Source organism: Chrysemys picta, chromosome 1 (assembly GCF_011386835.1).
Source record: "Chrysemys picta bellii isolate R12L10 chromosome 1, ASM1138683v2, whole genome shotgun sequence".
Taxonomy (NCBI): Eukaryota; Metazoa; Chordata; order Testudines; family Emydidae; genus Chrysemys; species Chrysemys picta.
In genome coordinates this window covers 121,712,015-121,726,966 of record NC_088791.1, presented here as the reverse complement: position 1 = coordinate 121,726,966, position 14,952 = coordinate 121,712,015, and the positions used below count along the sequence as shown (strand labels likewise).

Below are 14,952 nucleotides of genomic sequence, written 5' to 3'. Positions count from 1 at the left end.
TAGCTGCTTGACTTAACTTTCTACAGTTTCTGTTTGCTTATTTCAGTCAATAATTTACTTCTGCCATTTTAATACGTGATTTTCCTACTTGACTTTGAGTATTTGTTTACTTTGAACTGGCTATAATGCTTGTCCTTATCTCTGGAAATTCTGTTCTTTCATACCTTACTAATTCCTCTCACTGCTCTTTCTTCCTGGACACATGCAGGGAACTTCTAAATATGGATGATCTAGTTTTAGAAAACACTCCCCAAACTTAACCAAGTATTACTACATCCTTGGCACAGTCTTCCTACAAATGAACAAGCTGTTCAGACAAACAGGCACATTTGGGGCTAAAAGTAAGTCACACCTAGATTTACTGTTGTATAGAATCTTGTAGCTTAACTTGAATTCTAAAAGGTCACCACTTTATACTATGCCACAATGAGATACACAGAATCTTGTAGGAGCTAGGGGTTACTTGAAAGTTGAGTTATGCAAAGTCTTAAACTTTTAGTAACATATCAGAAGGCTGATTCTCCTTCAGTAAACCCCCCATTAATTAGTATTGTTTAGCCAAAATAATTCAAGGCCAAGGAGTAAGAGCACTGCATATGGTCAACTAGATTCTGGACATTATTACTGCAAGTGAAACAGCAAGAAATCAGAGGAGCAAACGTAAAATACAATTTAGTGCATAAAAACACTGAGAAAATCTATACAACCAGATATCATTTACTGGAATTGTCACACTGTGTATTCAATTAAAAAGTCAGTTGTGACTAGTAGTAATTTGGCTTAATAATTTGAAGTTAACAGACTTAAAAGTTAAAAGTTTGTGTTGAACTAACTAAAAAGAACTTAAATGGTAAAAAAAAATACTTAAAATGAATCAAATTTGTTAACCAGTGTCATCTTTATAGTTATTATATGAAATTTAATGAATGTCAGTTACTTTGCAATAAGAACAACAGAGGGTGTAGTGTCAGGTTTCATCACCAGTGACTGTGTTCAGAAGTTGTCTAAGTTTCTCATTTGGAGATTAGATGTGGAAGCTATGTATTTTAATACAGGTAAGTATACTACTTAAAATGAGTGTGAAGATGCAAATATTTAGTCTGTCTTAAGATTCAGCATTTGATGGATGTTGGTTGTCAGGATTCAATGGTGAAAGATGTAGATGATTTGTGTATAGACAGGAAGCTGTCAACTTGTTTTCTCCTTTGAACCTCAGTTTGGTTCTCTGCCAGGGTCTGGTTCCTGCTGCCATTTGGTCCAATGGTACCAACAGGAATAAATGAACTTCCAAAACTGTTTGTATAATCTTCTCTACATTCAGATATGGTTTTCTCTAACACTGTAGTAGGGTGTCCAGACAGACACTGGACTGCTGAACTAGCAATTCCCAGCCTTATGTGAGTTGCTCTTATGAAAGAACTTCTCAGTTTCCCATCTTGGCATCTCTCATGTTACTTTCTCTCTAGATGTTGCTCCTTTTGTATCTGAACACAGAATGTCTAAAGACAGAACACTTCTTTGATAGTATAGTGGTCATCTTTCAGGTTACAAGAACAAAAAGTACTTGTGGCACCTTAGAGACTAACAAATTTATTTGGGCATAAGCTTTTGTAGGCTAAAACCCACCTCATCAGATGCATTCAGTGGAAATACAGTAGGAAGATGTATATATACAGAGAAAAAATGGGGGTTGCCATACCAACTCTAACGAGACTAATCAATTAAGGTGGGATATTATCAGCAGGAGAAAAAAAAACTTGTAGTGATAATCAGGATGGCCCATTTCAAACAGTTGACAAGAAGGTGTGAGTAACAGTAGAGGAAAAATTAGCATGCGGAAATAGTTTTTAGTTTGTGTAATGACCCATCCACTCCCAGTCTTTATTCGAGCCTAATTTAATGGTGTCCAGTTTGTAAATTAATTCCAGTTCTGCAGTTTCTTGTTGGAGTCTGTTTTTGAAGTTTTTTTGTTGAAGAATTGTGATGTTTAGGTCTGTAATTGCGTGTCCAGGGAGGTTGAAGTGTTCTCCGACCCCCATTTTTTCATGTTCTCTGTATATCTGATATATATCTTCCTACTGCATGCATCTGATGAAGGGGGTTTTAGCCCACAAAAGCTTATGCCCAAATAAATTTGTTAGTCTCTAAGGTGCCACAAGTACTCCTCGTTCTTTTTGCTGATACAGACTAACATGGCTACCACTCTGAAACCTTTCAGGTTACAGTTATCTCTTCCTTTGATCTTCGGTTTACAATCTTGATGGCCACAGTTCAGCTTTCACCTTATCCTTGCACGGTCTGAATATACGTATCAAAATGTGCTGCTTCCTTCTGTTTCTCGCTGATATTTTAATGTTAATACCTTATTTGTATATTCTGTGATGAACTGTATCTTTAAAAATTGTAGATTATTATGTGTTTGTTTCTGTGGGAGACAGAATGGACAATGGCTCTTCAACAAACAGCCTTGTTATCCTGTTACTGGTTGTCAGGGTGTAATAGAATTTTGCCTTGCTCTGAGATAACTTTATGGGGTTTTCAAAAAAAATAGCTGCCGCTGACATTCCTGAGTGTACAACTGCCTTACTCCCAGCTCTTGTCCTTGGTGGAGAAAGCAGATTTGTAAGCTAACACAGCTGAAGTCAAATTAACCTATCGCTTACCAGTTTGTCCCAGGGTCCCTTTACATTTTATAATTTTGGAGAATCTTCAATAAATATAAAATGCTAGCTCTAAGGTTAGCATAGAAAAATATGTGACGATATCTATGCGAGAAGCTGCCAAAAAGGAGGACAAATTGGCATCAAAATATACGCTCCCCAATTTTGAGAAGTTGTTATCGGTACTCATATGAAGTGCAGCCAGATACCACAATAATGGGTGCCTTATAGATACTGGATTACTATTATTTGATTTATGTAATTCTGGTAGTTGTGCACAAGACTTTATCACAGCTCAAGTGTACCAGATAAAAGAGAGAATCCCTGACTACCTGGATTTACAGACTAAAGGCATTGAGTGGCTGTAATACAATGCTATGCACCTAAACAAAGGATAATGTGTGGCCATTGTAACTAGAGTGTATCACTGAACAAGTGGGTTTTCTGGGCCTTTGTACAGAAGTGCAAGGACTGACCATTATAGGGGTAAGTCCCCACGTAGAGAGAACAAGGGGAAGACTCTGTCTTTCTAGGGCAGATAAGAAATATGTCATAAATGTGATCAGTTAATTCACTGAATTAAATTATACAGTAATCAATGACTGTTTTTAACATTTTAGCTAGTGATCACAGTGAAGAAAGTTTTAAATCTCGTATAGGCCGTTACAAATTATCACATGTAGATTTTACTTAAGTCAGATGTTATCCTAAGAATTTATGATTTGCTCAGTTTTTTAATCGTTCTTAGTGCAAAGACAATAGCAGTTCTTTCATCAGTGTCAGGTACATCAACTCCATCCTAGTTTAATTTAGAGTAATATGCTGATTTGTTTTTTGCAGAAGGCTAGTACTTTCGCAGATTCTGACAGTGGAAATATGGATGTGGTCATAAAAGATAAAAATATCACTTTCTGTATTTGGGGAAACCTCAAGAAGAATCCAAGGTACAGTACAAAAGTGAACTTATTTCAAATTAGCTCTATCTTTGTACATCTCTATGTAATAAAGACTCAGGGCCAGTTTCTGACACCCTTATTCATATTGAGTAGCACTTTACTCCACAAGTGGCCCTCATCTGCCTGGAGGGAGGGGGGAGTGTGCCAAACACTGGAATTGTGGAAGACAGCTGTAAGACTGCCTGCTGAGGAATCCCTCCCAAGCCCTAGTGTAGGGGGTCTGCTCAGGGTAGGATGGCTATGTTGGGGCAGGGCTACAGCACTCTGGAGTGTTAGGACAGCACTGCAGCCTATAGGGCAGCCTAGGGAGGCTTCTGTAACTTGTGCCCCCCAGAACTGTTTAAATTATTCTATGTGCAGCAAAGGAGCCTTGAATCATGAGAGTGTAAAAGTGGCTTGATGTTACGTTAGCATCCTTCGATTGGGCACAGCATATGCTGCACCTTTTAAAGACAGCACAGAATCTCACCCAATGTTCCTAAGCAAAATATGGAGGTTTATGTGTGGAAGATTTTATAATTCTAGCCAATATCTTCTTGTATTAAAATGGGCAGAAGGAGAGTTCTCATTTGAACAGGTCTCTGTCTGCTTGGTCACAAATGGGACCTCTAGTCCTACTATGGCAGGCCAATGATCCATGGGGGGAAAAGGCCCAAGTTCTTGGGTATCTGATTTGACACAGAATTGATCTCCTTCTGTATGCCTTCTAGCCCATTTCCTACGGTGGCATAGAGGCAGGTGATGTGCTTGTTCTCCTAGCTTGACTCTCTTTATCTTAAGTGCCTCCTCAGCTTGTTTGTGGAAACTGTGGAGAGGGACTTAATACAGACAGCAGCTGCATTAACCTATGCAGAAATGTGCCTAATAAATGAGTCCAATTTACCTATGAGGATGCTATATAGAACAGCTGACTCTTCCCCTTCTCTGCCTGGCCATGATCCTTAACTGCATGCAGAGCTTAATTCTTTTAATTCTGTTTTAGCTATCTTGGAGGGGCTGGTGGCAGCTCTTGGTGCTGGGTGAGCATGTGATGACCATCTAACCTATTTTTTTGTTCCCCAAACTGTGACATATGGTAAAAGGCAACATAGGTGCCTGTATTACTGTGATAAATGTACTGGAATATTGAAGTGTGATGTACAAATAATTATACTGACTTTACTAGAGAATTCTTTTGCTTTAATTCTCTGTTTACAGATTTAAAAATCATATGTTTTGTGATGCAGAAAATGGATTTGATCTTCCAAAGACAGTGGCCACAAGTGATGTTGCTGTCCGCATCTTGCACACTCATTATGATCATATTTCCCCACTACAACTCATTCCCAAACTGCATTTAAAGGTGCAAGCCCCAGAAAGCAAACCAGAATTAACTGTGCTTTATGATATGAAAGAAGAAAAAGAAGAGGAACAAAAGAGTGGGGAAGACAGCAACCTGGTAATTGAAAAGGAATCTGATGGAAGAAAGGTAAGAAAGATGTAAAAGGTACAGCATGGACAGTGCTGTCAGTTAATACCTAACTGCATAGTGTTAGCATCTTAACAGATCTTTACATGTCTCCCTTGTGCCTTAGAAAACAAAAAATAGTCCTTAAAATGTTCATTCTCTTTATAAAAGAATTCCTCCTTTTTGGAGAAGGTCTTGCAGTTGAGTTCCTTATAACTAAAAATGGGCCTACCTCAAAAGTACTAGCGGTTCAGTACCCTGAAAAGGTAAGGGAGCAGATCCTGAGATCTTAACTCAAGTTTTATCCAAGTGAAGTTCTTCTTGACGTCAACGGGAGTTTTCCTCGAGGAGGACAAAGTAAGAGCTAAATATCTCAAGATTTGTCCTATAGTGAATTTTTAAAACACTTTTAAACTGTAGTCTCTAAGCACTTAGATACAAAAACTAAAACCAGATAGAGCCAAATTCTGTTGTTATTTGCACCATATAGAATTTAGCTCCATAGGTGACAAAGCTATCCATAAGCACTGTTGCCACCACCAACTAAACAAAAAAACAAGACTAAACTAAATCAGCTACATGCCACATCACATAAAAAATACATCGTACCCTGAAGATCACCAAACCCAAGCTCAGGCTGACCACCAAGACTAGAACATGACAAAGCCAGTGATTCTCAACTGGAGAAGGCTCTGCGGCAGTCCTGCAGAATTCAAATCAAGGACCTGACAGCAAGAGCATCTCAGTCAGTCTTAACTGCTGTGGCAGGATGTAGGGTGAGATACCAAAAACACTGAACCTTTTGAGTCAATTCCACAAAGACTTTTGTATAACCAATCTTCTTCTGCCCACTCCAGGAGGCCATGGCTTGTTCCTTGAAACTATCCAAAGTATCCTAAGCCTTCTCCCTTCCTTGCAGTCACACCCTTCCCTATAGTCCCTCTCATTTCTGGTTATCTTCTCAACCACCTACCTTTTGAGATCTGCTGGGTTTACCAAGACTGGCAAGCTCTGAAGCCACACAAGGTCCGAGATGAACAAATTGCAATCTTACAAATTTGGGGGCTATCTAGCTGCACCATCCATTGTAGACCACAAGTGAGGGAAAGTCCAAATTCTTAGGAATTTGAAGTAACCATCCTCAGCTTAGGGCACAGCACACATATTGCCACACCTGCTGGACTGCCATGGATCTTGAGAAATAGGGGAAGGGGAAAAGAAAGACCAGCAATCGGAGAGTAGAAATGACTGTTTTGATGGAAAGTTGTAGTAGGAATGAAGATTTGTGATTGTTGTGGATGGGAGTGGGATCAGGACATGGATAATACCAGATACAATTGTAAGACATCACTGTAAGAGGGTCATTCAAAAATGTTAATAAGTATATTAGAATGAACTGATTCTGTTTACAGAAAATTCAGTTTTCAGAGTGGTAGCCATATTAGTCTGTATCAGCAAAAACAACGAGGAGTCCTTGTGGCACCTTAGAGACTAACAAATTTATTTGGACATAAGCTTTTGTGGGCTAAACCCACTTCATCAGATGCATGGAGTGAAAAATACAGTAAGCAGTATATATATTGCAGCACATGAAAATTCAGTGTCCCACAAACCACACACAGGAGTCCAACACTGTCAGGACAGTCTGAAGGGGTGCGAAGTAGGTTTTAGAATGGAATGGGTCTTTACTCTGGTGTTGTGGTTTTTTAGTCTCTGTATGTTGATGGTTTTTGCACTAGAGGGCTGGCAAAATACCATCTCTAGCAATCTGAATCTCTTCCAAGTGATATCCCATAGTTGTACAATGGCTTTTTTTTACTCTTATTAGCTTCTATGGCTTGTAGGTTAACAGGAAGTTCTAAATTACTCTGATTCTGCTGCCAAACTTTCTAGGTAAATAACTGTAAACTACCATTTTTACATCTTATTAACATATATTTACAGCAGTGGTTCCTGGCCTTGTTGTGTCTCCCTCTACCACATTTGCTGCAGAGCAATGCCTGAGGCAGGTCATCCCCACTCCCTGTTTCCTTTACATAGGGTTGCCAATTTTGGTTGGTAGTATTCCTGGAGGTTTAATCACATGACATAATCTTTAATTCAAGATTAATCTTTAATTCCTGGAGAGTCCAGGACAATCCTGGAGGGTTGGCAACCCTACTTTTATACCATGACACATCTCACTTGTCTTATTGTCTTTCTCCTGTATTTTTCTGGCTTTTGCTTTTCATTCCTGGTTAAGCTCCTTACCTTGTTCTTTTTCCCACTCTTCTCCTCTCTCTTCCAAGTCTAGTTCCCTCTCCACCAATCCTCACTCTTTTCCTGTTCCCACCTCAGGGATCCGCTTCTCTGAACGCCAGTTGCTCACCTGGGATATCTTTTATAGTTCTGTTTGCCCTTAGTTTTTTTCTTCCCCCATTTTTTTCTCTAGTTCTGTCCCTCTTTCTGCTGCTGCATGGTCTCTCTCTGTTCCCCTGCAGGGCAGGCATTCCATACAAGTCTGCAGGCTGCCTCTTGCCACAATTCCCTCACACAGTGTATACGGAGAAGCACTTTAGCTCTGTCTAGCAGAGGGGGAACAAACATGCAATAAGTGCCCGGCTACTTTCCCCATTACTATGCCTCTCAGAAGTCTGGCACAACAGGGGTGAGGGCACATCTAGGATGAAAATCCAAAACTTACAATAACTTTGTGAAAAGGGAAAACAATGAGAGGTATGAAAAGTCTCATAGGGTAGGTACAAACGAAAGAGTCAGGATATCTGAATTCTATGTTTGTTTCTATTACAGTTCCTGTCTTTCGCCCTGCATTAGCTTTCTCATCAGAAAAATGAGGCTAGTGATATTTACTTCACATAGTGCTGTGAGGCTGAATTCATTAATATTTGAAAAGTGCTTTGGGATTTTTGGAGGGAAGCTGCTATAGAAATGCAAACGTGTTCTCGCTATTTATATATTAATATGTAAAGCTGATTACCTTACTTTGACAAAATCCAGACTGCCTGAGACAATGTTTTTGTACCAAAACCTGGTTTTGTCAGCTAGCAAAAAAAAGAAGAGTGCCATAATGATGCATTCTGGATATTCCTACACTATGGCCCCATTCCTCCAGTGAGCTTCATGCACATCTCATTGCATAATGAGGACCTTACTCATTCTCCCGAGGTTTTCATTTTCACAAAGAAGCTACACTATTTTTAATTGCGCCTGTCTCACTGTCTCAAAAACACTATATTTTGTTTTTATATGTTTGTTTTTTAAATAGAGTGCCATCTCTTTCAAAGACAGCACTAAAATCGATCCTGGTGAAAATGAGAAGCTAGAAGAGGAATCTGATAAGAAATTAGAAAATGTTAGCACCATTTCAGGAGGTACTCAAATTTTACATACAGTATTGCATAATTATATACATTTTTAAACTTCTGATTTTACTCTAGGCAAACATTGGAGCATACAAAACCAGTGTATATAATGTAGCACCGACACCTACATGGACAGAACAAAGATGTTGTAGATATTGCTCTCATTTTATATATTTATAAAATATAATACATACAAGTGTCTTGAGATTCTAGCTAGGTATCTGTCGTGAGTGAATAAGGTTCTTCCCTTGTTTCTGAGTTAGGCTGAGATTGTCAGTTATTGAAGCTTATGCATAACTGGGAGCCCAGGAATGCTTCCTTACTTAAGCATGTACTTAAGTAAGATGCTTAAGTGCTTAGCTGAATCAGGGCCATAATCCCAGGAAAGAGATCATTGCTAGTTGTAGTCTTCTTTCTCATATAAATCAGCCATCAATTTCTCCAACACTTTTAGATCCTTCAGTTTAGTAAAAACATTGATTTATTTCTTACACTTTCTTCTAAAACAAGATGACTGTAGCATTGATTATCTGAGTAATAGAGCCTTTTACCTGTTTAAAAGAACTTTCCTGTAGGTGCTGCCCCAGCAACCAAACTTTCAGGTTCACATCTAGGGATGACCCAGGTACGTATTTCCCCTGGGATTTTTCCAAGGAGTGGATTTTAGGCATTTATCTCTCTTAAGTGCCTTTAAAAATCCCAGGCTTAATATTAACTAAGACCTGTGCCGAGAAATGGTATAATTATCTGTATTTGTTTAAGGTCTTTTTTCTTCATTGTTTTAGTGTGAAAAAGTATGTAAAGAGCAAAGTGTCTTCTCTATTTGAATATATTTTTACAAGAGTTAAAAAAGATCTTAATGATTTAGCTTGGGAGAACAAGTATTTAGCTTTGTTTAGAAGAAGTTTGGTTTTTTTTTTAATTAAAAAAAAGGAAAGCCAAAGTTGTAGTAAATAGTACAGTGGATTTACTACATAGATTAGTATATTATACTATTAAATATAGTAGTATGCGCACAGTATACTATAAAAACTACATACAATATGTGAGCATATATAATATTCATATGAAACTAGCAACCCTTTCCCATCTCACTCTAAAAAAGACCTGGAAACACATCACACTTGATATTTTTAATTTGTTGAGATTATCTCATTTTAAAAAAATATAGTCTTTTATTTAGTAAGTTTTATAGTAGTTACTTTATCTTGTGTTATTGAACAGAGTTTAAGTGGATCCTCATAATAAATTGTTTTCCTTATATTATGATACCTAATAACCTATTTTTCATGCATTTTGAACATTGCTAGTGACCATCCAGCCACCTACATATTGTTAGAGGGTGAAAATCCTATATTATTTTCTTTAAGTGCTTAGAACTTTTAAAAAACATTCACCACTGGAAAGTCTCTTAAGAATTTTGGTAAGGAATTTCCTCTACTCTGCCATTTCGGATTCTCTAAAGAATTTTGAACCACAAATTCATCACCCTCCATCCCCTACTGTGTTAAGCATCTTCCTTTTCTAACTTCAGTTTGTGGCCCCATGTTTGCCCTACATGCACTTTCCATAACCCCTATAGCATGCACTTTCCATAACTCCTGTAGGATTTTATATAACATGGGGGCCAAGTTCTCCCTGTTAGTTATAACCAGTGCAACCTCACTGACTCCAGACCAGATTCTACTGTCATTTACTGTTGTGAAACTCCACTGCGTTTATTGAGGTTGCACAGATTATACCCAAGACCCTGATTCTGTAGGTGAATCTGCTTGAGCAGACCTGTGAAGTCACTTACAGAATCAGGGCCTAGTAGTAGGAGAAATGCACCCTTCTCTTCAAAATCTCAGTACTAAAAACCTAAGAAGATGGTGTAATCATTAGGTATGGACTAGTAAATCCATTGGTGGTCATAGTCTAAGCAGCTACAGAATGCCTTGGTTACAAAGGAACTCCAAGTGCCCATAGGTAGCACATCAGCCATATGCCTAATTATAATTGGGGGCCCTACAGTTCTTAATTTAAGGCCCCACAAAACCTAAGTCCAGCCCCGAATAAGCCTTCTATTCATTTTTGTTGCCTGTCTAGTTTTATCCATTCCAGTGAATCCTTTAAAAAATCCATAGACCACCAGAAGGTGGCGCTGAGATATTGCAGCGTAGAAAGCCATTTAAGTACATATTTAGATGCTGTATGTGCAAAAAGCATTTGGGATTTGAAATCTTGGTACTTTATTCAGACATTGAATTAATACATGGTTTGGTTGTTATTTAGTTCAGGTTGCACCACTGCAGGTGGCCACTGATGAAAAAGAAGAAGAGATAATTGGCGAAAATGTAGTTGATTTGCACCAGTTCACACCAGTGGGTGGAGTGTACCTTATTGATGCACTGAAGCTCCCACCTCAAGCCAAACAAATCAAAGGCTGGACCATGGTGGAAGTAGGTCAAGATCTGAAGCAAAATTGCACCCAATGAATCTCTTTTAGTTCTGATTACCCTGGAAAGAGTTGCCACAGTTCTGGAGATTTGTCAATATAGAGTTCACACAGTATAAACAAACAGTTCTATCCTAGGGTGACCAGATCACACAGGTGAAATATCGGGACGCGGGGGGAGGGGGGGGGAGGAGGGGGGGAAGGGGAGGGTGTGTGGAGGGGCGGAGCAAAAAAAAAATTTGCGTCCCGACCAAAGGTAGGTCGGGACGTGGGACAAATAAGCAAATATCGGGACAGTCCCGATAAAATTAGGACATCTGGTCACCCTATTCTATCCTTTGAGTTTCTGTGCACTGAGATTAAAAGCTGAGTTTTCAAATCATGCTCCTCAGTTGCACCTGCAAACTTTCTTATATAACTGTGGCATCCATATAATGGATGTGTATGCATTCAGACAGGTATTCACACAGCCAGTTCTGTTAAATGGAGGTAGCACAGACACCTGAAATCACTGCATTTGAAAATGCTCCTAAAGATGGTGGTTAAAGGAAAAGGAAGTCCTTGCTTCATTTTATAAACAGAAGGATGTGTTAAAGCCTATGATTGTGATAACAGAGCTTTGAGTTTAATTCCAGGCTCTGCTGAAGACTTTATGGTCCTTGGGCAACATGCCTAAGTTTCCCAATTGTAAAATTTGAGATCACATTTACCTGCATCACAGGATTTTTGTGATACTCATCTCATTAATAGACATAGTTTACATAAACTGCATCTAGCTCAAGTAAATATGTTCACTGGGGGACTGAGACATATAACTCCCCATCCCTAACCCAGCACCTTCATGTAGAGCTGCAATACAGCCCCCAGTGCAGGCAGTACTTGAATGTCATACATATGGGCTGGAGTAATAGCTGTTGCCCCTCTCTGTGGCTGTACAGTGTTTGTAGAAAGCCCTTTGAGATCCTCAGATGGAAGATGCAGAAGAAGCAAAGTGTAATTTTCAAAGTTACACAGATGTGTAGAATTATCAAATGTTATATAAAGTTTTTAGCTCTTTAAATTGTATTTTATTGAACTCTACAGAGGACCAAAGTGGCTTACAAAATTTAGTAGTCTATTGCTGTTGACATTTTCTCTTTTCTTCACCTCCCCATCAAAGTTACTCGACGTAGGATTGGAGACATATCCGTATCCTCCAGAATCAGAAGAAACTGAAGATGCCACATATCCACGTATAGGGGTGATTCTTAGACTTCTTGACAGTGTGATATTTTTTGAGGAACCTATGGTTGCCAGATGGGATTCTGCAGGTACAGTAAGTCTTCAGCCAGCTGTTACACACACATGCTAAATCCAAAAACCTTTCTTAAGTTCAAGTCCCAGAATTCAGATCTGGATTTTAATTTTTCCAAAGTTCATGGAGTATTTGGAACTCAGACTTTGGCAAGTCCCATTATAAAGATGAGATCCAGTTCAGATCCAGAGTTTGGTATGGGCCCTTCGCTGTTCATTATCCTTTGATTTTTGAAAGCTTAACATTCAATTGGTGCAGAATTTCTAATAGACTCAAGATTTTGTTGCTCCCTTATTCAAACAGTCTTTATTCTGTAAATTATTTAGAAGTAAGGAAAATGTTGTATAGTGTTTCAGTCCTCATTCAATGATATCTCTTGGCAATTGGCTCCATTAAAAAAATCTTTCTAAAATGATGATAGGCTATTATCTCTGTTTTACTGTTTGGGTTTACATGTTTTAGCTCCCATATAGTGTAAATATTAGAGCAAGACAGAGAAAGGTATTTCATTTTGTGAAAGATTTCAATTTTTCAGTATTTAATTTCATTCTGATTAGGAATAAAAGCCCAAAATTCTCTGTGAAAGGGGATTGAATCCTAGATCTGAGTCAGTCTGCCTGGAATGCTGTCCTGGCACTGCAGATCCTGGCGTCCCTGGGTGCCAGACCGTGGAAGTCCTGGTTTCAGAATTTGCCTTGTTTCTGGAGATAACTTAATCAAAATTGAACGGCGTCTGCAGAACGTTTTGATTTCAATAAATTGGTAAATCCCTGTGAAAAAATGTTTTGTCCAAAGGTTTTTGGTCAGTTGTAGTAAATATGTTGTTCTTCCAGTGCTTGCTCATGTCCATTCCATGTTAGGTGTGTGTGCTCACCACATGCACCGGTGCTAGAAGTTTTCCCCGCAGTGGTAGCCGTAGGGCTGGCTCTGGCACCCTCTGGAGTGACGCGCAATAAGAGGCACCGGCAGCCCTCCCCCCACCTTCAGTTCCTTCTTACCACCAGTGATGGTGCTGGAACATCCTTTTGCTTTGGCAAGCAATTGTACCAGTGGTTCTTCTCTACTCTGCCGCCGATAGTAACAGCTCATTCAACAAGAGCACAGGCATCGTCAGCAGCTTCCTGGCTCATGTTCTGATCCAGGACATCTGCAGGGCTGCAACGTAGTCATCTGTCCATACCTTCACGACCCATTATACGATCACCCAGCAGGTCTGAGACGACGCTGGCTCCGGTAGAGCGGTGTTGTAATCAACGCATCCATGAGCTCCTGACCCACCTCCAGAGGTACTGTTTGTGAGTTACCTAACATGGAATGGACATGAGCAATCACTCGAAGAAAAAAAAAAAAGGTTCTTCTTCGAGTGATTGCTCCTGTCTATTCCACAGTAGGTGTGCGTGCTCGCCACGTGCACCGGTGCCAGAAGTTTTTCCCTTAGCAGCATCCATAGTGGGGAAGCACCGCTGCGGCCCCTGGAGTGGCGCCGACATATCGCGCCATAAAGGGGGCTGCGTGCTCCCCCCACCCTCAGTTCCTTCTTGCCGCCAGTGAAGGTAGTCGGAACTTTGTGCTCCAGCTTTGCTGCAGCATTTCTAGCCTTAGTGGTATCCAGCTTTCACTGAAGTTACTTGTTGATCTTTTCTCTGTTAGTGCCGGGCTCGGGGCATGCCCCGTGGCCCAGGCTTCAAGTCGTGCAACTCTTGTCACAATTCTGTGCCCAGAAGCGATCCACACACTCAGTGTCTTCGCTGTCTGGGCGAGGCTCACATTAATGAGAAGTGTAAAATTTGCTGCTCCTTCAAGCCGCGAACAAAGAAGGAGCGTGAGATCCAACTCCGAGCTCTCCTAATGGAGTTGGCGTTGGCCCCAGCACTGGCGTGTTGAGCCGACCCCGCGCCGGGCACCGCCTCGTCATGGCGCAGCGAAGAGCCCCCGGAGCGCCATCCTGATTCCGCGGCCGGTACTGCGTCGTTGGCGCGCAGCGAGGCCCCATCGACGAGCCGGCACCGTTCCCCTTCTAAGAAGCAAGGGAAGACTCAGCGGCGCCGGGAGAAAGAATGGGGTGAGGCTAGACCCGCGCCGGACAGCCCACGATCCCCATCGGGACTGAGACCTCCGACTCGGGTGGAGCGGAATAGTCCGGTGCCGTCCATGCGCACCTTGCCAGAGGTGAGAATGCCTTCAACGCCGGAGGCAACTGAAGCCGTGTGCGACGTCATGACGCTTCCGGTACCGGGAGCGCCGCTCCAGGCGGGCCCCCGATCCCGTGGGAAGCCTTCGCTCAGTGCCCATCAACCTTCTCCGGACATCTCTGAGGTCGAGGCACCATCCCGAGTTGGAGGGCCGAGCCGCGGACCACGGTGCGCCTCCATGCCGTGAGCAGGGTCGTCTGCGAGCGAGCTTTCCTCCTCCACTCCGGGAGACCGTAGGGGAGGCACTAAGAGGCAGCTGCTTCTCTTTGAGCCTTGCCCGCAGGGACAGGTCTCGTCATCGTCGGCACCGCCGTTCATGCACCGGCACCCGCCGTGGAAGGAGCTATGCCTGGAGCTCGTCACGGGAGTCCCAGGCACCGAGGCGTCGTAGTCTTGGGCGCCGGAGGGATTACAGGGACAGCACTCCCGACTCCTACCTGTCCTCCTCCAGGGGCTGGAGACGTCATGTTCGGGACCGATCCAGCCGTTCCTACGGCACTGTTCGCTCGTCCCGGACCTCCGCCTCGGCACGTAGCCACCCCTCATCGAGCCGCTCGGTGCCGCAGGACCAGCTGGCCCTACCGGGCCCCCTCGCATCCCAGGG

At 41.5% G+C, this 14,952-nt stretch overlaps 1 protein-coding gene across 11 annotated transcripts in view; it reads left to right on the top strand.

Annotated features, from left to right (window-relative positions):
* Nucleotides 1-14,952, top strand: part of DNAI7 (dynein axonemal intermediate chain 7) — a 50,964-nt gene that overhangs the window by 25,344 nt on the left and 10,668 nt on the right. For all 11 annotated transcript variants that reach the window (XM_065568926.1, XM_005296634.4, XM_024103304.3 and 8 more), the window contains 5 exons: nucleotides 3,501-3,604; nucleotides 4,814-5,084; nucleotides 8,329-8,434; nucleotides 10,700-10,866; nucleotides 12,022-12,172. In XM_065568926.1, coding sequence (XP_065424998.1) covers nucleotides 3,501-3,604; nucleotides 4,814-5,084; nucleotides 8,329-8,434; nucleotides 10,700-10,866; nucleotides 12,022-12,172 — 799 coding nt within the window. The remainder of the gene's footprint in view (nucleotides 1-3,500; nucleotides 3,605-4,813; nucleotides 5,085-8,328; nucleotides 8,435-10,699; nucleotides 10,867-12,021; nucleotides 12,173-14,952) is intronic.